Source organism: Tupaia chinensis, unplaced genomic scaffold, assembly GCF_000334495.1.
Source record: "Tupaia chinensis unplaced genomic scaffold, TupChi_1.0 Scaffold139871_1, whole genome shotgun sequence".
Lineage (NCBI taxonomy): Eukaryota > Metazoa > Chordata > Mammalia > Scandentia > Tupaiidae > Tupaia > Tupaia belangeri.
The window spans coordinates 696,103-718,987 of NW_006199750.1; the positions used below are offsets into that span (position 1 = coordinate 696,103).

Consider the following 22,885-nt stretch of genomic DNA (forward strand, 5'->3'; position numbering starts at 1 on the left):
AAAATTTCTTTGACTAGAGTCTGCTGTCATAAACACTCTTGAGTTTTTATTTACCTAATTATGTCTTTGTTTACCTAGAAAGATGTTTGCCATGCCTGTAGGATTTTAGACTGAATCTGATCATTCCAATATCTGAATGTGAATGAGGCTGTTCCTACTGCCTGTTTCCATTTGGTTCTTGTACTTTTGCACTGTTTTCCTATATTAGAGACTCCTTGCCCTTCAAAAAATTTGTGGAAGTTCCCCTTTATTCCCTTTATTCAATAGGGCTCATGTTTTCCTCTTTTAGGAGTCTGGGGCAATTAAAAATCAAATGAAATGATCATAATTTGTTTTTCTAACCAAGCAAGACTATGTGCATACATAAGATGTGAACTTACACAACTGTGTGTGACCACAACTTCTTAGGGGACTTTTTTCTAATTTGTCTTCTCTAATTAGCAATAAGGCATCTTTATTTTTTTTTAACAGTTCCTATCATTGGATTGAGAAATGGGTTCTACTATCCCTTGGATATGATCTGACCCTGAAAGGTTCATGTGCTAGAAGCTTGGTGCCCAATGTAATGATGTTAGGAGGAGATGGGGTTCTGAGAAGGTAGAGCCTAGCAGGCAGTGTTCAGATCATGGAGGAACTGTCTTTATGACTATTAATGCTGTCTCATGGGAGCAAGTTCTCCACCTTGTCAGAATGCGTTAGTTCCCATGAGAGTAGGTTGTTATAAAAGTCACATGACTGCAGGTGGCGCTCTCTCCTTGCACACACCTTCCTTCCTGATTCTGTCTCCATGTATAATATAAAACAAGAGACCAGTCAGGCGCCAGTCTCATGTTCTTGGACTTTCCAGTTCCTAGAATTATGAACCAAATAAACCTCTATTCTTCATAAATTATCCAGTCTCAGGTATTCTGTTTAGCCACACAATAGTGTACTAGGTAAGACATGTTCCCTTCTACTTTGCTCTTACCCTGGTTTAATGCAAAGAGGATCTTTTATAAGTCTTCAACATAGACAGGCTCTAAGCATCTTACTGAGCGTCTGTTCTCCTGACCCACGTGCTTGCTTTCTCCAAGTGTGCAGTATCAGCGACGCCTTCATGACATAAATAGGTTGGCACTCCACTCTGGATATAGGTGGTCAATCAAATATTAACCTGTGACGTTCCTCACAGTCTTTAGTTTTTCAGCGATTTTTTAAAAGATAACTTTAAAAAATTGTTTACCAAATACATTTTTATCATTTTAAAAAGATGATTTATCCAATAACATTTCTCCCATTAACTGAAATAAATGCCTCATTAGAATTGTCAATTTATTAAAGCCAGAGCCTAATACATTTCATTTAGCCCCAAATTAAAATGAAGTACTATTCTGAAGTCTTCATTTTCTTGGCAGGATGCTAACAACTTTTACAGCCTTATATAAGTGTCTGTCCATAAATAGATAACTAAGAAATGTTGGGCTATATTTAAATCTCCTGATGTAAATAATCACTGGCAGATCTCCAAAGACCTTTTACCCAACCTAAGAAAGATAGATACAAATTTAAACAGAGTATGAAAGCAAGGAAAACTACATGTCTCAATGGATTGATATTACTATTATGAAAAACACAGTGTTTGTGTTTTTTGAGCCATTTCATGAACCTTGCTTACTTGCTGAAAAGTAAACTGTGAGTTAAAACTAATCAGTTAATTCATTCTCTATCAAAAGATAGCACACTTTATGCAATGGGTTGCATCCTGTCCTTCAAAAACGTATTTTGAGGGACCAGTAGATGGTGCAATGGTTATGTCTCTGCACCCTCACATAGTTGACTGTAGTTCGAGTCCCAGTTCGAAAATTCACCTTCAAAATTCAGTCCCAGTGGCTGGAGATTCACATTGTTTGCGTGTGCACAGATGCCCAAAATCCTGAGAGGAGAATGGAGGAGAAGGGACTGCAGTGTGGCCATCTCCCCTGGGGAGAGGGGTGATTTCTCACTTTTTTCTGTCTCTCCTGTGAGTACACGCACTCTATAGCAAAAAATCTTTCTAAAAAAATTAAAAAGGTATTTTGAAGTTCTAACCCCTTCTGCCTCAAAATGTGACCTTATTAGGAAATGGGGCCATTGAAGATGTAATTATTGAGTTATTGGAAAACTCATGACTTTTTTTTTTTTTTTTGGTTTATCTATGCAAAATTGCATCATGACTTTCCCGAAAGCCCAACAGTTACACTATGATGAGGTCTTACTGGAACAGAGTGGGCCCTTAATCCAATATGACTGCTGTCCTTATAGCAAGAGGAGGAACACGAAGGAAGGCAGTGTATGAAATCAGAAAACAGACTGGAATAGAGCTGCTACAAGCCAATACCTAGGCCTACCAGAAGCTGAAAAAGACAGGAACCACCCCTGCCGGTCCCCAAGAGACTTTGGAGGGAGCACTGTCCTGTCAACATCTTGGTTTCAAGTGCCTAGCCTCTAAGACAGCGAGGCCCGAAATTTCTGTTGTTGGAGCCAGCTGTGGCACGGTGGTAAAACATGACGCTCTGTGAGGCTGACCCACCACAGGGGAGGACTGCTGTTCACATATGGAGACCCCTCTGAGAATTCTGGGCGTGCTTGTGCCTGCTGATCCAGACTGGATGCATCTGGCGGTGGGTCACAGCATTTGGGATCCCGCTGGGGGGGTCTGTCTGTCTTTCCCTCTCTACCTACCTCTGCCTGTCTCATTTATGGAAGAAATATTGGGTTGTCAGGAAAGCCTTGATGCATTTTTTGCATAGAAAAATATGCCATGAGTTTTCCAATGACTCAATAATGAACTTTAAAAAAAAAATTCTAGTCAGCCTTTGCCACAGTGGTCAAGGCAGCTGGACTCATGGCCAACTGCATGATTCAAGTCCAGGATCCAGCAGCTTGAGAGACATTAGATGCATGTGTGTGCATGCCCAAAATCCTGAAAGGAGGGAGAAATGGAGGAGAAGGGATTGTGGCATGACCATGCTCCACAGATGTGCTATCTCACTCTCTCTCTTTCTCTCTCTCTCCCCCAAGCACATGTGGACTCTGGCAATATTTTAAAAATAATAAATAAAAAATTATGCTGTGTTAAGCCACGCAGTTTGTGGTAATTTGCTATGATAGCTCTAGGAATGATGCGCCCTATTAAAATGTTACTTTCAGTGTTTCATCTTATTAGTGACTTTTGATTTTGAGGGGCTCACTAATAAGATGTAAGACTATTATTTAACATAAAAGCATAAAAGTTGATAATATGTTTTGTACTAAATATTTATGTATATACTACAATTCTTTCTGAAGGCTTGCTTCTTGAGATTTGCTTTAGTTCTTCAAAACGTATCACATCTTCTGATTTGTACATTATGGAAGAAAATCAATCTTTGGCCCTTCTCCTTGCAAATAATCCAGAACCATTAATAAAAGTGAAAAAATAAGAAGTGCAAAGTCCTTACATGAAATTAGATGTCCATTCATAACCCTGAGGGGGGGAAAAAAAAAAAAAAAAAAAAAACTCTTCCTAATAGAAATGAAAGTTACATTGGTAGTGGGAGAGGAGGAAGTTGAGGATGCCCACAGTTGTAGGTCACAGATAAAGGAGAAAACTGCTCTCAGATAAATGGCTTTATTCTGAGGAGCAAATTCAAACAAGAAACAGGGAATAAGATGTTTATTCTGACAGCCAAAGCACTCTGGACCACATTTTCACAAGTCTGAAGAAGTTACGAAGGTAGAGCTGAATTAGGAATCTTGCACAAGAATCATTTTCAGGATTCAACCTCCAATTGAAGTGGGGTAAGGACAGATAATCAGCAATGGGAGCTGTCACCAGTACAGAACTAAAATGGCTAAGAGACATAAAAGCTAAAAGAGCCCTCGCATACACATACCTGTGTCATTAGAGGTGTTTCCCACTAACCTAGGTCACCACACTTGCTACTCTCACACACAAACTTCCTGCAAATGGCTGGTCCAATAAGAACTCACCACACTTACAGTGAGGGGAGATATAAAAGCTAAGGAAACAAATGGTGAGACGATAGAGAGACTCACTTGAGCCAAGAGAGTGCACAGAAGAGTAAAAGGCAAAGACAGAATCATTCGCAGAAATGAAGACTGAAGATGGGACACTGAAAATAGGATCGATACAAGTGGACAACGTGTAACACCATAAAGAATTTAAAAGGATTACAAAGGAAATGGTAGACATGCTAAATAGCAAACAGAGGAAACAAAACAAAATAACAGAACAAACCAGTCTCTCCCTGCAATCCTCCCACCAGCCTGCACAGCCACCGGGATCACGTGAACCCACATGCCCTCCATTTACAGGCCAACTGGGGAGCAGGTGGTTTAGAAACCTGTCCTGGGAGGATGGCAGGAAGTGAAACTGCTTGGCAACAAAGGCTCCAAGCCTCTGGTACATGTTCCATTTTCCCATCAGGCTCATAAAACAAAATTTAAATTCCAAATTATTAAGAATTTCAAGAAAACATTAAACCCCTTCAAAGCGATAGATCTAGTGTGACTATAGGGTTACTGCCCATGAAGCCTTCCTCACGGCTGTGTGTGTGTGTGTGTATCCCATTATATTTATATACACACACACACACACACATATATATATATATATATATATATATATATATATATATATATATATATATATATATATATATATATATATATATATATATATATATATATATATATATATATATATATATATATATATATATACACACACACATATATATATGTATATATATACATATATATATATATAAAGCAAATGTGTCTCCACTCCTACACAGAACACAGGCTAAGGAAGTTATGTAGCCTATATATACATATATACACACACACATACACACACACACATACACACACATACATACACCAGACACACAAGCACACATCTTGCACATTCCTGCACACTTGTCATATGGTGAATATATGTACGTAGAAAAGAACAGATCATGCCCCTATCTTCTTCTGCATTTTTCTGAACCATGCTTTGGGACTGAGCAGAAGGAAAGTTAAAAAAAAAAAAAGAAATGACTATGACATTAAAGTTTTAAATTGGATATTAGACTGATGTTTATTTACCAAAATGTCCATATATCTAAATGCAGACCTGAGCATTTAGAGGCTGTTTATAAATTAAGAATTTATAATTAAGATCACGGGCAATTAATTCCACAGCATGCTAAGCAATTTAATATAATTGTCCTTGGCTATAATCTTGATGCCAAGAACCTCCTACTCTCTGATTCTAGTTACTTCCTTTCCAGTCAGTTGTAACTGAAAAAAAAAAAAAAAGTGCTATGTTTGGTGGGGCAATTTATTAATTCTAATAAAAATGGATACAAATAGATTAAGTCATATAAGATAAGATTTAATTCAAATTTCAAAAAGGAAAAGAAGAAAATGAGGTAGATGCTTCACCTATGTTATATCCACCTAATTTTTACAAAATAATGCTGAAAAGCCCATATAAGTATCCCCACTCCTACACAGAACACAGGCTAAGGAAGCTATGCAGCCTAACCAAGATACCCAGCTAGTAAGGGTCTTGTAGCTCTGACTACCACGCTCCACTGCCTTTTTTTGGCTTCCCTTTCTTCCTTAACTATTTACGGCATGCCTACTACACCCAAGCATTGTGAGAAGTAATATAAATACAGAAATGAGTGATTGAGGTCTTTGACCCGAGGCTTTGCTGTCGATATGGTAACTCCACGCCATGTGTGTCTACGAGCACTTGAAATGTGGCCAGTATGAACCAAGATGTGCTAAAAATTAAACTATACAGCAGATTGCAAAAACTTACTAAGAAAAAAAGAAGTGTGTAAAACACATTACTCTAATAATTTTTCATATTGATTACTTGTAGAAGTGATAAATTAGGAGTGATATTAAATAAATATATGTTTAAAATTTACTTTAACTTTTCTCTTTGTTCTGTTTTTGTTGTGTGTTTTTTTGGAGAGATTTTCGCTATAGGGCGCATGCGCTCGCCAGACAGACAGAGAGAGACAGAGAGACAGAAAGCGAGAAATCACCCCCCAGGGGTGATGGTCACGCTGCAGTCCCTTCTCCTCCATTCTCCTCTTGGGATCTTGAGCACACATGCACACGCATCCGGCATGAGTTCTAAGCCACCAGGTCCAGGACGCGAACTGCAGTCGACTACGTGGGAGTCCCGCGACATAGCCATTATGCTAACTGCTGGTTCCCTCTCTTTGTTTTTTTTAATGTGACCATTAGGAAACTTTAAGTTACATGTGTGCCTTCATTTTATTTCTGTTGTGCATCATTGGTCTAAAGATGCCCTCTCTTTAGGACTATTTTGGCTTAAATGTGTTCCCCAAAATTCATGTGTTAGAAAAAATATTTTTTAATGATTTATTAAAATTTGACTGCTATTCTGACAGTATTGAAAGGGTTGAAACTTAATGCAGATATGATATTAAGAGGTGGGCCTCTGGGAGCTAATTAGGATTAGGTAAGTTAATGAGGGTAGGCCAATATGATTGACTACTGGTAGTGTTCTCTTTTTTTTCCCATTAGTGGTTGAGGTTATATGCACAAGGATGAGAGAGAGAGACCCGAGAAAGAAAGAGAAAGCATCCCAGCAGGGCTTGGTCACATAAGCCTTTATCCTACAATTCTCCGTCCCATCAGGATCTTGAGCACATGAGCATTTACCCAGCAGGATTTTCAGTTTGCTGAGGCCAGGACTCAAACCCTGGTCAGTCAAATGGAATCCAACTTACCTTGTACAGCAATTAACCACTGAGCTATAGGGCAAGCAAGCCCTGGTGCCTTTTTAAGAAGAGGGAGAAAGACTTGAGCTGATGTTCTCTCTTCCCTCTTGCCACGTGATATCTGACACTGCCTCAAAACTCTGCAGAGTCCTCAACAGCAAAGAGAACCTACCAGATGCCCCTCAACCTTGGACCTCTACAGTTATCAGATAAATAAACTTTTAATTTTTTATTGTTTTAAGTTTCAATTAATTTATTTTTTAAGAGTTATTTTATTTAACTTTATTTATTTGTCTGTTTATTTATTTATGTAAATTTGACCAGGACAGAGCAAGAGAGAGAAAGTGAAAGAGCAAGTCGCCAGGCCTGGGACTCGAACCACGGTCAGCCATGTGAGAGTCCAATGCCCTTAACCATCATGTCACCTACCAGCCCAAGTTGTAATTTATTTCATGAATAAGAGACATAGAGAGACAGAATGACAGGGACAGAGATAGAGCATCCCCAACAGAGTCTCAATGCCATGAAATACTCTCAGCTTCAATCACCCCTGGATTTTGGTCACATAGCATCGGGCATATTTGGAGAGGTCTCTAGATGTGAACCCAGAACTTTTCCATGCCAGTCAGCCTCACAGACAGTTGGATTTCACTGTTGTGCCACCACCCAGCCCCTCTTTTCTCCTTATAAATTACCCAGTCTGTGGAACTCAGTTATGGCAACAGAAAAATGGACTGAAACAAAGAAATATAAACTAATTACCTACCTATAATTTTAAAATGCTATATTTCAAAATCTCCAGTAACATCAGTAATCTATTTCTTGACATCATCAATATTTATTGACCGTATATTCAATCATTCTTGACTTTCCAGATATTAGTTTAACACTTAAAAGCAGCTAAACCCTGTCAGTTTTCCTTTTTTCTAACAAAGTAGACAATGAGCAGAGAGATATCTTGATTTAGGACACAGAATTTTATAATGGATTGAAAACTAATTTTCTTATATCCCACAAGTCTCAGAGATTTGATGAACACTTTTAATATCATAGTATGCATTTCTCCCAGTGTGAAAATTTTGATTTACAATTTGGCATGTTAAAAATATCTTCACATTTTGGGACCAGCAGTTAGCGTAATGGCTATGTCGCTGGACTCCCATGTAGTCAACTGCAGTTCGCGTCCCAGACCCTGTGGCTTAAAACTCACGCTGGGCACGTGTGCGTGCGTGCCCAAGATCCCAAGAGGAGAATGGAGAAGAAGGGATTGTGGTGTGACCATCCCCCCTGGGTGGTGATTTCTTGCTTTCTATCTCTCTGTCTGTCTCACAAGCACACACGCCCTATAGCAAAAACCTCTCAAAAAAAAAAAAAAAAAAAAAAAACTTCCCATATCTTTACTGCAAGAGGCAATTTTACAACTTAGAAAAAGATGTCTGCTGAAGTTAGGCTCCCACCTTCCCATAGAAATGGGGAGATAAAGGATCTATCTTCTTTAGTGATTACATTTCAAAGGAATGGCTCCTGAGTCCTTAAAAAAGATGTTTCTAGGTTGTAAAACTGGAAAGAGGTGTTTTGTTTGTTTTTGTTTGTTTATTTGGTTTTTTAAAGATTTTCATCTCAAAAAGAGAAAAAATTCACAATGAGAAGTTTCCTAAAGCGAATACTCTAAGAAAGGGAGGTCAGGAGCCAGAGTCAGGAAGAAGCCTGTCTAAAGGTTAGTCAAGTTTTGAAGGGAATGTCACCACCATCTTGGATACCTGCTTCAGTCAGCCTTCACCCACATGAGTCATGAATTCTGCTTGGCTTTTTCTATGCCTGTGGATGCAATAGCCTAATTTTAGCCCTTTTGACTTTCATTTGAAGCTATGTCCTCCAATATCATCTCAATCAATAATAAATGTGGCTGCCATCTACCGCCCCTTTGTCCTATTTCTCATGCCTTCTCAGAGACCTCCGAAGTCAGGACTGACCCTAACCAGCTATAGAGAGATTCTTGTAAATCACTCCTTGAGAAAGAAGCATACTTTACCATACTGTCTCAAGGGGGCTTTTCAAAGCCCAGCTACCTACCTACAAACATTCTAACCTGCATATTACCTGTCAGTGATGTGTTTTGTATCCTTAACTGGACTAGTGTGAAGCATATTCATGTTGGGTACATTCAACTTACAAACAAATTGATATATAGTAATTAAATGTATAAATGTATCGTTTTTTTGAGAGAGAGAATTTTTTGCTATAGGACAAGTGTGCTCACCAGAGAGAATGTGGCATTTCCACAAAAAACTCTCAAAAAAAAAAAAAAAAAAAAAAAACTTCACATTTTCATGGGACCAGCAGTTAGCATAATGGCTATGTCGCTGGACTCCCATGTATTCAACTGCAGTTCAAGTCCTGGACCTCGTTTCTTAAACTCATGCTGGGTGTGCGTGTGTGCCCAAGATATTGAGAGGAGCAAGGAGGAGAAGGGACTGTGGCGTGTCCATCCACCCTGGGGGATGATTTCTCACTTGTCTATCTCTCTCTTGTCTTTCTGGTGAGCATATGTGCCCTACAGCAAAAACTTCTCCAAAAAAAAAATTTTTTTTTCACATTTTCTTAAAGAAGATGAGACAAGATGTGTTCTCAGATAACAAAACATTTATGTTTTTATAAATTATCTATCTATTTAGGTGGGGAATCATGTAAGAAATGTATCCCTCCTATTACATATCACCTCCTTCCTACTATATAGTTTTGTTCATACACTCATGGTCTGAATTTGGTGTTTCTTACCACTATATATATTCTTTAGAATTACATTTCCAGTCAGTCTTACCAAGTTTATCAATATGGTTACTGACTTTGGAGTATTAGCTTTTATGAGGAATTATAAATTAGTCTGTATTGCTCTTTCAGTTTGTAACAAACGCACATGGAGGACACATGAGAAGCCTGGGTTCATTTCCTGGCCCGCTCTAAAAAGCTGAATACATGCCGGTAATCTCAGCTAAAGGAGAACTATAAGCTCAAAGTCACCATGGCAACATTATAAGATCCTGTCTGAAGGAGCCAGGCACCATGGCATACTCCTGTAGGCCCAGCTACTCAGGAGGCTGAAAGGAAGGATTGGCTCACAGGAAGAACCTATCTAAAAAATACCATGCCCAGGCACACAACCCCTAGTCCCTAAATGAAAGAAAACAATAAAGTAGATAGACTTAGTAGAACGGACCAAACAGAATGAGAGACAGAAGAAAAGAGGGAAAAAGAACAAAGGAGGAAGGAAGAGAGAGAGGGAATACTGAAGTAATCATCAAGAGTGAAAAAGGAGGGGCCAGCAGGTGGCTGGTGGTAAAGACACTGTACTCCCACATAGTTGACTATGGTTCGAGTCCTGGAGCTGGCAGATTGAAAATCACACTGGGCATGTGTGCATGTATGCCCAAAATCTCAGGAGGAGAATGAAAGAAAAGATATGGCCGCCACCCCTGCGGGTGATTTCTCAGTTTCCCTCACTATAGGTAAATTCAGAGGTTCTTTTTTTGTTATAGGCAAGAAGAGCAAGGGTTTGTTAAGATTTAGGATCAGCAAGAAGGGATGTTTAAGCTTAATCTTAACATATTGTGGATAATGGAGTTGAGTTCACTAGTTATGCCAGAGTTTGGATAAGAGAAGTAAACCATGATCACTAAGCAAGGTGATCTGTTCAGTAAAATTGCTGATAACATTTAGGATGGCTCTCCCTAGGTATCTTATGAAGGAATTCTTAGAACGAAGCAAGAGAGCCAGAGCTCAGTCCTCAGGGAAGAGGAAAGAAGAATGGTCTGGAAATAGGAATGAGGAGCGAGAAGGATACCTCCCCTACTGGGAACCAGATCCTACATAGTCAACCATGGTTTGAATCCAGGCACCCATGGCTTCAAAACCAAGTTAGATGTATATGCATGCAGGCCCAAAATCCTGATGGGAAGGAGAAATGAAGAAAAAGGGATTATGGCATGTATACATTCCAGGGGAATACTTTCTCTCTCCCTCTATAATTTTTTGACAATTAAAAAAAAAAAAGTAGTTGATTCCACAAAGGGCTGCAGTTATTGGTGCTTACACAAACACTAGAAATATCACTTTCTGTGTGCTTAATGTGATTGTGTAAGTCAGTCAACGTAATGAGCTGTCTTATGATTCTAGTAATATAACCTTTAGGATAGGGTCAAAGCTAGGGCACCAAACACCAGTTTTTTGAGTATTTATAATTTATTCACATCTTGGAAATTGTGACTAATAATCATAGGTCAGGCCAGCTGGTGGTGGGGTGGTTATGGTGGATCCCACATGGCTGATGGCACAGTTCAAGTCCCAGACTCCAACAGCTTAAGAAACATACCAGGTCCATATGCATAACCTAACCCCCAAAAGGAAAAATAGAGGAGAAGGGCTTACATCTTGGCCCCCTGCAATGGGGTTTGCTTTGAACCAGCCCCCTCCAGCAAGTACATGCACTCTCTAGCAAGTTAAATTAATAATTATTGGGACCAACAGATGGCATAGTGGTTATGCTGCTGGATTCCCACATGACCAACTGCAGCTCAAGTCTCAGAACCAGTGGCTTAAAACTCATGCTGGACACCTTCACATGTATGCCCAAGATCCCAGGAGGAGAGTTAAGGAGAAGGAATTGCAGTATGGCCAGCCCCCTCGGGGATGATTTCTTGCTTTGTCTCTCTGTTATTCTGTCTCTCTGGTGAGTACATGCATCCTATAGCAAAAAAACTCTCAAAAAAAAAAAATCATCCTGGGAACCAGCAGTTAGCATAATGGCTATGTAGCTGGACTCCCATGTAGTCGACCGTGGTTTGCGTCCTGGACCCGGTGGCTTAAAACTCATGCTGGGCACGTGTGCGTGCGTGCCCAAGATCCCGAGAGGAGAATGGAGGAGAAGGGATTGCGGCGTGACCATCCCTCCTGGGGGGTGATTTCTCACTTTCTGTCTCTATGTCTCTCTCTGTCTGTCTGGTGAGCGCACGTGCCTTATAGCGAAAAATAAAAACCTCTCAAAAAAAAAAATCATCCTCATCATCATGGCTTAACTGTATTAAGTACCATGATGTAGGTTGTGCACTCAACAAGTATTATCTAAACACTTTAAGGTTGGTATGGTGATTATCCCCCACTTATCCAATGACAAAACTAAGTAACAGAGCAAGTAACAAGGATGAGGTGTCTAGCTAAAAACTGGCAGAGTTGGAATTCTAGCCTCATTAGAGTAACTCCAATGCCTTCTCTCTTAGTCACTATGCTATACAGTTAGCTATCCTTGTCTGCAGGTTTGATATCTGCAGATTGAACAAAGTACTGATCAAAACGTTATGTGGCTGCTGATGTGCACTATGCACAGTACTTAGGCCTGCAGTGGCTGGGTAGATACTACTAATGTACAGACTTTTCTTGTCATTATTTCCTAAACAATACAATATAACTACTGTTTCATAGCATTTACATTATATTAGGTATTATAAGTCTTCTAAAGATCATTTAAAGTAAGCCATGCACTAGCTCACAGCCTGTTAGGAACTGGGCTGCACAGCAGGAGGCTCACAGTGGACAAGCCAATGAAGCCTCATTTGTATTTACAGTCACTCCCCATTGCTCGCATAACTGCCTCCCAGCAGATCAGCAGTGGCATTAGATTCTCATAAGAAAACAAATCCTATTGTGAACTATGCAAGAGATCTAGGTTGCATGCTCTTATAAACCATCCTCCCCCAACCACCCAGAAACACTATCTTCCATGAAACCACTCCCTGGTGCCAAAAAGGTTGGGGACCACTGATATAAACTATCTGGGAGGATGAGCCTAGGTTAAAGGCAAATACCACTTCATTTTAATAAGTGATTTGAGCAGCCGAAGGTTTTGATATCTCCAGGGTCCTAGAACCAGTCTCCTCAGAATATCAAGGGACAAGATGACTATACTACTTTAAAAGGCAAGGCAGTGATAGGCAGATAGATCATTTTTTTTAATAAAAAGGATAGAAATATCCACTTGTCTTAATTTCTGCTCTAATTTCCTTTTCTTTTTTTAAAAATAAGAATAATTATTAATTCTAAAAAGAAATAGGGCAATTTTCATTTAAATCCAGTAAATTACCATGTGCCCCAGAGAAAACTGCAAGATCTACATTCACCTTATTATTGGAGTTAAATTCTGTTATTAAATAGACCTCAGTGATTGCATCAGATGTTCACTGAGGCTATAACTTACTAAACTAAATAGAGCTATAGTAATGAGGTAGAGAAAAATCATTTTTGTGTGCTGCCTCTTTAGATTATAGCCTCAAAATGAACAAAAAACTTAACAGACACAAAAGCAGTATTCATTATTTTTCATCCGAGACACAAAAAACCACACCCAGACTGTTTGGAAAGAAAATCAACATTTTCCACATTTCATTAATAGTGTGCACAAAATAAGCTGCTAGCTACAAGCCTTCAGACATAGCTGGCCTTATTAAAAAAAATGTTTTAATCATAAGAGTGGTTTGGCTGAAGACAAAACAAAACAAAATAAAAACATTACATACAAAAAAGCAGTGATGAATTCCTTACTCTTATTTGATTAAAGAAACATTTCATTTTAAAGGAAAATAGAATAGCTACCCTATAGCATTTAGAAATAATTATTTTCATTGCAACTTTTTACACTTTCAGCATATTCAACCTTCTAACTTCCCATGAAGCTATATGAGCATTTAGAGACCTATATCATAAAAACAATAATCTGTCCAACAATTTGGTTTTAAAGCATATAAAGCATAACATTTTACTTATTTTGATGGTATCTCTACATCTATATATAATCAGTATTAAAAAAAAAAAAAAAACTAAAAAAAAAACTCCAGTATCTAAGATTGCCAAATTCTTTTTTTCTTTTAGCAGTTACAAGGTTTAGCATACTATGCAGAAACAGATACACACAATAATTATCAAGGTACACTCTACTTGAGTAACTTTTCCTTTTAATTATAGCTGTTCATTAACCTAACATTGGTTATGGAGGAGTCCGACCCGGTGAGGCCCCAGGATCTGTCTGAGCCCCCTGACCTTTGAGCTCCGCTTCCGGTCGGATCAACAGGTTGGCAAGGCTACTGTTGTGCACCCCCCGACCTTGGAACAAAGCTTGGGTCAGTTAACATGTCAGCAAGGCTGCTTGCTATTTGCTCCAGAGAATTGAGGCAGCCTCACTGGGAAGCGACCCCCCTCTGACTCCCCAATTTACTACTATGAAAGAATTGCATAGCTCTCCTATACATCCTGAGTATATGATAAAATCTTCCAGGAAGTCCCCGACCGCTCCCCTTTGCTCTGATCACTTACTATTAATTACAATGCTTTATCTCCATGGTCACAATAGAGGGTGGGCTGAAGTTCTTTCTAGGCAGAAGTAATCTTGACCTTTGGAAGGCCCTTAAATTCTTCCTTTCTTTATGTACAATAGGATTAGGCCAAAACTGGCCCAGGACACCTCTGCCCTCTCCAAGTGAAATAGATAAATATATTAGGATTCCTCAAATTAAGTTTTAGATCCCTACAAAACTGTATAAGTATCATTCTTTATTAAGATCCATAAGAACTAATATCTTGCACTAGACCCACCTTTAATCCAACCCTGAATAGAATCTTTGTTCTTTATTGTTAAAAACTTTATGAGCTGTTAATTGAAACACTAGCCCCTCTCCCTTTACTTGCATGTAACACGTTTTCAATAAAAACGCACGATGATTCCTAGCAGTCGTCACTCCTCAGAGAGCGATCTCTGAGGGGTGTCCGACATAGGACGTGCATGAAAGGCATCGAGGCCTCTGTCTTCTGTTCACCTTCGCCGCCTTCGTCGAGATAACCCACCCATGCCGAGGCTGGACCCCGGCATGGTTATTAATGCCTTCTTTGTGCCAGCCATTGTGACAGAAATGGAGAATCTTTCAGCTTCCATGAATTTATGGTTTCTTTAGTAAACATTTCATACTACTCAGTAGAACATTTTTGTATTGGTAGAATCTTTAACAAATTTCAAAACTTATCACATAGGTGACCGCTAAATCTGCCACCTTCCTACTCAAAATTTCATAATAATCTGTAGCTAGTAACGGGCATTCTCTCAACAAATATTTAACAAAGTCTTTCATGTTTTGTTTAGCACTAAATAAACAATGGTCAAGCTCCTGTATATTAAGGTCCATAGCTATGGAAAAACAGACTTAAATTAATTTTTTTTCTTAATGATATTATCATACATGTTATTTAATCTTATTTATCATTATTATTATTATTACCTTTTTTTAAAATTTTGGTATAGAGCACATGTAGAGAGAGAGAGAGAGAGAAAGCAAGCTGCCAGGTCTAGGACTTGGTTGGCCATGTGGGAGTCCAGTGCCTTAACCACCATTCCATCTGCTGGCCTGACTTAATTTCAATAGTCAAATAAAGTCATAAGAATAGCTGAACACTTTGAAGACCTAGGAAACTCCTCAGCAAGTGGAAGACATGTGTGATTTAGCTGACATGAATGGCATTTGAAGACAGAGGTTTTCATAAACATTTAAATACTCCTGGATAAACTCTAAATGTCAGGATCAGTAGAATTTTAACTTATGGAAAAAGCTGGAGACTACAGCTTTCAGGGTTATGAGGTTTTAAGAGTCTCTATTAAAATTATTACATCTATTAGACCCTATCTCTTTTGGGAATATGTGCTAAGACTTTGACTTTATATTTACAAATTTTAGTAGTTTTTGTGAATATCTGCTGGAATAATGATAATGTGTCTCAGAATTTAAGTTTGGAAGTGTCCCTCCATTTGATGCTTGAATTCCTTCTTTAATGATCCAAACAAATAAAGGTAGGTAAATTTTTAGTGGGATAAAGGACATTTTAAGCAAGAGTGCTTTGAAAACACAAGTGTATTCTGAAAACTTTCAAAAATTTCCTCCAAAATCAATCAAAGTTCCACTCTACAAGAAGAGTTTTCACTTAATGACAGCCTGAAGCTTAAGAACATGAGTAACAAGTTAAAAAAAGAGGGAAAACTACCGAATAGATTCTTTGAATCAATAGCCCCCTAGGTCTTCAAGTAGTTCAAATTCCAAAGAGTTTCTCAATCACACTTAAGGGACGTTAAAGAACCACATATATTTTCTTCTGAAGCATTTTATGTATGTTTAAAACACAATAACTCAACCATGGAGAAACTTTTAACAATTGTAAAAAATGAATCTTTATAATTTCCTACAACCTTCAATATTCGCACACATTTTAAAAAATAAAATCTCTCAAGTTCAAATAAAAGAGCAGAAAATTAGGTACTTAATAGTAGTTGTTTCTAAAATCTTCATTTTTTAACACAGTATTTGGAATGACATATGAAGGCAGTAACTCTGCTCAATATTAACTCTGGATTTCGCATGTTAAATGAATGCAAAACAGTGAAAGTCAATGTGTTACTATCACTATGCATATAATGAAACTCACCAGCTTCTTTCAGATATCCCATGGAAGAGGTCCCGGGTCGTAAAGGCAAGCCAGGATGGATGGGAAAGGGATACAGTGATTCCAATATTCTGCTCAAAAATAAATAAATAAATAAATAAGTTCATCTTTGAGTGATTTAATAGTTCCAATTTCTAGTACAAATCTTCAAGATTAATATAGGATTATTTGGGATTCAGAAAATGGCACTACAAATAGTCCTTTCATATGCCAAGAGGCCTTAGAGATCATCTCATAATCAAGGTCTCTTAACCATTTCTTGTATCCCTGGCCCCAATATGTGCAGAAAAGGGCTCTGCCTGGAATTACTTATCTGACTGAAGAAACTTCAGTAGAAAATGTAATTGTCCCAGGCCAGCCTCTCAGCCTAGTTTTTAAGGGAGCTGGATATCACATGAATGACTGCGTTCAAATCCCAAATCCAGTGGCTTTTAAAACACACTAGGCATGAGTGCCCCAAATGACCATGCCTTCTTTCCATCCACTCCATCTCTCTCTTCCCCTGGTAAGTGTATGTGCACTCTGGTAATTACAAAAAAGAAAAAAAGAGAGAGAAAGGAAAAAAGGCAGGAAGGCAGGAAGGCAGGCAGGCAAGCAGACAATTGTCTTCCTTTTTTTTTTTAAGAGGTTTTTGCCAGAGAGAGAGAGACAGTGATAGTGAGAGGGAAAGTGAGAGATCACTCCTTGGGGAGATGGCCTTGCACAATTTCTTCTCCTCCATTCTCTTCCTGGGATCTTGAGCACACACAGTCTGCCTTGTGGGAGTCCAGTGACAACCACTTTGCTATCTGCTGGCCCCACAATTGTCTTAAACTTGCTTTCTAGGAATTTCATCGAATAACTAGAGACAAGAAAGGAGACCAAGTTCTACACACTCATGACAACCTTTCCACATATTCTTCTGGGGGTAGTTCTGAGAGATTACCTAAGAAACCACTTGCATAATAAGACAAACTGTTCTTGTGCAGTTTTACCTCTGTCTTTCCATAACTTGTTCCCATTCAGCTCCCAAAGAGATTTACTTACCAATTATTTTCTGAGTATTGTACCCATTCATGTCTCCTCTGTCAAGAGGTTATTTAAGCCTCAACCATCTGGTCCCTCTCTGAGTTCTTATTTGAATGGCTCCAGTGTACACAGGTATACATTAAATAAATTTGTACAACTTTCCTCTTATTAACCTGCCAATTGATTGTTGGTGAATCCTTAAGAATGAAAGAAAAAATTCCTTCTACCCAACAGATTAAATGCTAAAATATAGAAAACTACTGGTCAGTTGGACAACATCTATTATAACTTCAGTGCCCTGCAGGGTCAATATTTATAACTGAATGAAGACAAAATAATACCAAATTATGCTAGTTTTGAGCATGAATAGCAAATAGGAATATTTTTCTTTCCACACACATTCCATCTAACAAAAATCAGAAAACTGAAAAAGCATCGTATCTATTTCTTCAATATTTTATAAGAAATTTTAAATAGCATATTTTCCTAAATAGCTTGGAGAGCTTCAACTATGCCAGCTGAATCAAGAGTCTAGTACCATATAGAAAATTTACAAAATAAAAATGAGGAAAAGGAAATAAAATAAAAATAATCCTTAATCTTATCACTCTGAAATTATAGTAATGACAAACCCTTCAATGCTTCCTTTCAGGTAGGCACCATTCTAATCCTTCTGTATGTCTAATCAGATGTAATCCTCACAACAAGGATATAAGTATTTAGTATTATTGTATCAATTTTATAAATGAAGAAACTTAGACATTTAGGGGTTAAGTAGTGTATAGTTCAGATTATTAATGATTTTTTGAGTGTTCTTTGCTATAGGGTACATGCACTCACCAGAGAGACAGAGACAGACAGAAAGTGAGAAATCACCCCCAAGGAGGATGGCCACGCTGTAATCCCTGCTCCTCCATTCTCCTCTCAGGATTTTGGGCACACACATATGCACCCGGCATGAATTTCAAGCCACCAGGTCCAGGACTCAAACTGCTGTCAGCCACATGGGAGTCCAGTGACTTAACCACTACACCACCTGCTGACTCCTAATTCAGATTAGTGCAACTAGAAATGGTTGGAGCCAGGATTTGAATTTAGGCAACAGGACTTCAGAAACTATGTTATTATTTTTATACTGACTATTGTCATTATTAGCATGTGTAATATATGCTTTTCTATGTTTATGTGAACATAAACATGTATAACTTTGTGTGTGTGTGTGAGAGAGAGAGAGAGGTTTTTGCTATAGGGTATATGTGCTCAGCAGAAAGAGAAACAAAAAGCAAAAAATCATCCCATAGCCATGTCACAATCCCTTCTCTATTCTCCTCTCGGGATTTTGGGCATGCACACGCACACACACACACACACACACACACACACACACACACGGCCAGTATGAGTTTTAAGCTACCAGATCCAGGACTCAAATCACAGTCAACTATGTGGGAGTCCAGTGACATAACCATTACGCCACCTGGTCCCAGAATATGTATAACTCGTAAACCAATTTTTTTACATGTAATATAGCATAGATGTCTTTCTCAATAAGAGTACAAAGGTAAGTGCTGTTATTTTTCCTCATTACATAAAACTCTTCTGTATGGATTTAACATATATACTCCTCTGTCTAGAGTTGATCAAAGAACTGAAAGGTTCTTAAAATCGTATTAAGGGATGTTCATAGAAGGACTTGTGTTTATCAGCAAAAAGTGAACAAGGTGCTGACTTACATCCTTATCTGAAATAAACATTAGACCCTGCAAGGTGTTTTGAAGAGAGCAAAAGAACTGGAAGTCTGATGGTGCAATGTCAGGCGAGTATGGTGGGTATGGTAACACATTCCATCCAAGTTCCAATGATTTTCGACGGGTGATCAAACTTGTGTGTGGTCTTGGGATCAGTAAGTGGCAGTGATTACAGTGCTGGATTCCCATATGGAGAACCACAGTTCAAGTCCCAGACCCAGCAGCTTGAAACCCATGGCTGTCAGGTGTGCATGCATACCCAAAATCCCAAGAGGAGAATGGAGGAGAAAGGATTGGCATAGCTATCCCCCCCGGGGGGTGACTTCTCACTTTCTCTCTCTTCATCTTTGTGTCTCCAGCGAACATAGGCACACCAAAGCAAAAATGTCCCTTAAACAAACAAACAAACAAAAATAACAAACTTGTGTGTGGTCTCATGTTGTCATGACAGAACACAAACTACTTTTTCATTAATGAGCCCTGGACATTTCTGGATGATGGATTCATTCACACTGTCCAATTGCCCATGGTACACATTCAAATTGATTGGTTCCTTGGTAGGAGCTCACAAAACATGACACTTTTAAAATCCCACCACACCGAGAGCATAACCCCCTGACGAAAGCCTGCTTTCAATGCCATTTGAGACGAATCATCACATCAGGACCAAGACCGTTTGTGCACCACAGCATTGTAAACAAGCCACTTCTCATCAGCACTCATCAGTCTCTTCAAAAAAGGACCATTTTACTCCCGTTAAATGAGCGTATTGCAGATGTTTATACACGCCATCAAATGGACTTCTCTGAGTTCATGAGGAACCTAAATATCGAGCTTCCTTGTGTATCCCCACTTCTTCAGGTGGTCGTGAATGCTTGAATGATGGATGTTCAATGTTTCTGCAATCTTTGGTGTTATGTAAGGTGGGTTTTACTTGATCAATGCCTTTATTTTGTCATCATGAACCTCAGTGGGCCTCTCTGACTAAGGAGCATCTTTGGGATCAAAACATCAGGATGGAATTTCGTGAACCATTGTTGACACTGACAGTCTTGTAGAGCACTGTCACCATAAACCATATGCACCTTTTCACAAGCTTGATGTGTGCTCTTCTCTCTTATTATTATCATTTTAAAATTCAACCAGAGAGAAATAGGAAGCAAGACAGAGAAAAAGTAAGAAAGCAAGCTTCCTGGTTCAAGACTCAAACTGCAGTCAGTCACATGGGAATCCAGTGCCTTAACCACCATGCCGCCTGCAAGCCCCATCCTGGCTCATTATATTTTCCTTATTGTTGCTTAAATCCTTACTGCTAAGTTTCCTCATCTTTATCATGTGGTGAGCTGGAGTTCAATAAAAATTTTGGTCTAATAACATTTTTTTTGGTCCAGTTAAGCTCTAGCTTTCCAAACTCTTAGTAACCATGTCCCAAAACATTTATTTTTCCCTCTCCATTCTCATCACAATTCTAACATTAATAAAATGAAGCTAACTGCTAAGGTAGGAAACAAGTTAGTGACATAAGCTAGCTATAAGGAAGGACAAGGCAGTCCTGGTGAATTGAAGTTCAGGCTTTCTATGCCCTGGCTGTCATTGGAAATAGCATGCACTTGCTCTTCATTTCAAAGAGCATTGATCTTCCTCATTAAGCAGGGCATGTTTTCATTAAAAATGGGAAGTTAAGATGTCAAGAGAGCTTCATCTTCTACTAGTGGCAGAAGAAACAATTCTCTGGGAAATAATCAACTCTCTTGAGGAAGACATTATACTGAAAGATATCATATACCTAATCAGATTTATTATTAATGAGTGTTCCATTTGTCCCTAAGATATTATTCTTTGGATTACTGGCCTCATCTACATACATTGCAAATGGCTTTCAAATAAGTTCAGCTACACTTTCTAGTTAGTAAAAGCATTCTTGACATTCTGACGTCTTTGGTTAAACTGCTATATTGACTACTCTTTTTTAACATCTACCACTCTGCTAAACCAACCCTGGTCTTGTGTTAAACTAGGTAAAAGCAGATGGAAATTTTTAAAAACTAGTAAATTACCAAGACAACCATTTCTTTTTCCTTTTTAATTAAGAACCTCCGGTAGTAAAGCTATACTAAATTCCACTCTTCCAAGTTTGAGTTTTATATTACATTTAAGCCAAGGATGTTGCTTTCTTGGCTATGGGTTCTCTAGGGTTAAGCACAGCTCCCAGCACAAATGTTGAAAAACCCACAACATTTTTTGTAGCCATGGAAGCATTTTCTCAAATTTTTATTATTTATAGTTATGCCAATTATGCAACATTTCTGACCATTAAGGAATTAATGTAAAACAAGTCACTGACAAATACACCTTAACAGAGCAGTATTTACATTCTGCAAGAATAAATGCTCTTAAAAAAGTGTGCTGAAGGACTGTTAGAGGTTGTATCTATAGCTTCAGAAACAACAATTACATATACAATTTAAAATTTATAGTTTGGTGACCAACAATTAGCATATTAGCTATGTCACTGGACTCCCATGTAGTCAGACTGCGGTTCGAGTCCCGGACTCAGCAGCTTAAACTCACGCCAAGCGTGTGTGCATGTGTGCCCAAGATCCTGAGAGGAGAATGGAGAAGGGATTGTGGCATGGCTATCCCCCCTGGGGGGGGGGTGATTTCTCACTTTCTGTCTCTCTGTCTCTCTCTGTCTTCCTGATGAGCGCACAAGCCCTATAGCAAAACCTCTCCAAGAAAAGAAAAAAATAAAATAAAAATAAATCAATAAAAATAAAATTTGTATTTTGATTATGTGTTTTACTTTTTTTTTTTTTTTGGAGAGGTTTTCGTTACAGGGCGCGTGTGCTCACCAGACAGAGAGAGACATAGAGACAGAAAGCGAGAAATCCCTCCCCAGGGGGGGATGGTCACGCCGCAATCACTTCTCCTCCATTCTTCTCTCAGGATCTTGGGCACGCACGCACACGCGCCCGGCGTGAGTTCTAAGCCACCGGGTCTGGGACGCAATCCGCGATCGACTACGTGGGATCCAGCGACATAGCCATTACACTAACTGCTGGTTCCCTGTATTTTACTTAAGAGATACTATTTTGTGGACTAATTCAGAAAAGTAACTGACCTATCTTCAGACACTTTTGGAAAGCAGAAGTGATGCTCAAAATTCCTGCGTTCAAACTATGTTCTGGAGAACCAGCCTCACCTTCTGTTAGAAAAAGGCTAACCTTTAATTATTAGATTTAAAAAGGGAAATTATAACTTCCTTTGCTCCATAATTACTGCAGATGAGTTATTAAAATTCCAAACTTATGTAATATTATCATAAAATATGGCATTTTTCTTAAGAAAGCCACAAATTGGATTTGAGCTTATGCACTGTAAAACCCAGATGGTTTGCTTAACTACTCAGACATCCTCCAGTTCAAAAGTTAATTGAACTGAAAACTAAAATTTCGATAATTGATATGCTTTGAGGGGCTGAAGCAGAAGGATAAATTAGCTTCATGCATGGGGTGTTAATAGATAGACTTGAGAAACCACAACGATTGCTCAGAGAATATTTTGGCAAAGTAGAAGAAAACAGTATATATTTTCTATAGGTTAGCTAATTACACAATACCTGGACTTCCCTGGGAGCTGCTGCTTTTCTTTCTCCATTTTTTTACTCACTGATTCAATATTAGTCATTATTTTGCCCAGTTGAAACTGTTCTGGAATTTTTTAAAAAAGAAAAGAAAGCTTAAATTGTACACTACTATTAACTTTTGAACTCTAAATATATTTTTTAAATTAAATTGCAAATCATAGAGGTTTTAATAACAAGAAGTA

General features: G+C 38.5%; 1 protein-coding gene across 1 annotated transcript in view; it reads right to left on the reverse strand.

Annotated features, from left to right (window-relative positions):
* Nucleotides 1–22,885, reverse strand: part of IQCM (IQ motif containing M) — a 472,102-nt gene that overhangs the window by 280,065 nt on the left and 169,152 nt on the right. Inside the window, exons 6-7 of the mRNA XM_006162328.2 lie at nucleotides 22,677–22,767; nucleotides 16,284–16,372 (exon numbers count right to left, since the gene is read on the reverse strand). Of these exons, the coding sequence (XP_006162390.1) occupies nucleotides 16,284–16,372; nucleotides 22,677–22,767 (180 nt within the window). The remainder of the gene's footprint in view (nucleotides 1–16,283; nucleotides 16,373–22,676; nucleotides 22,768–22,885) is intronic.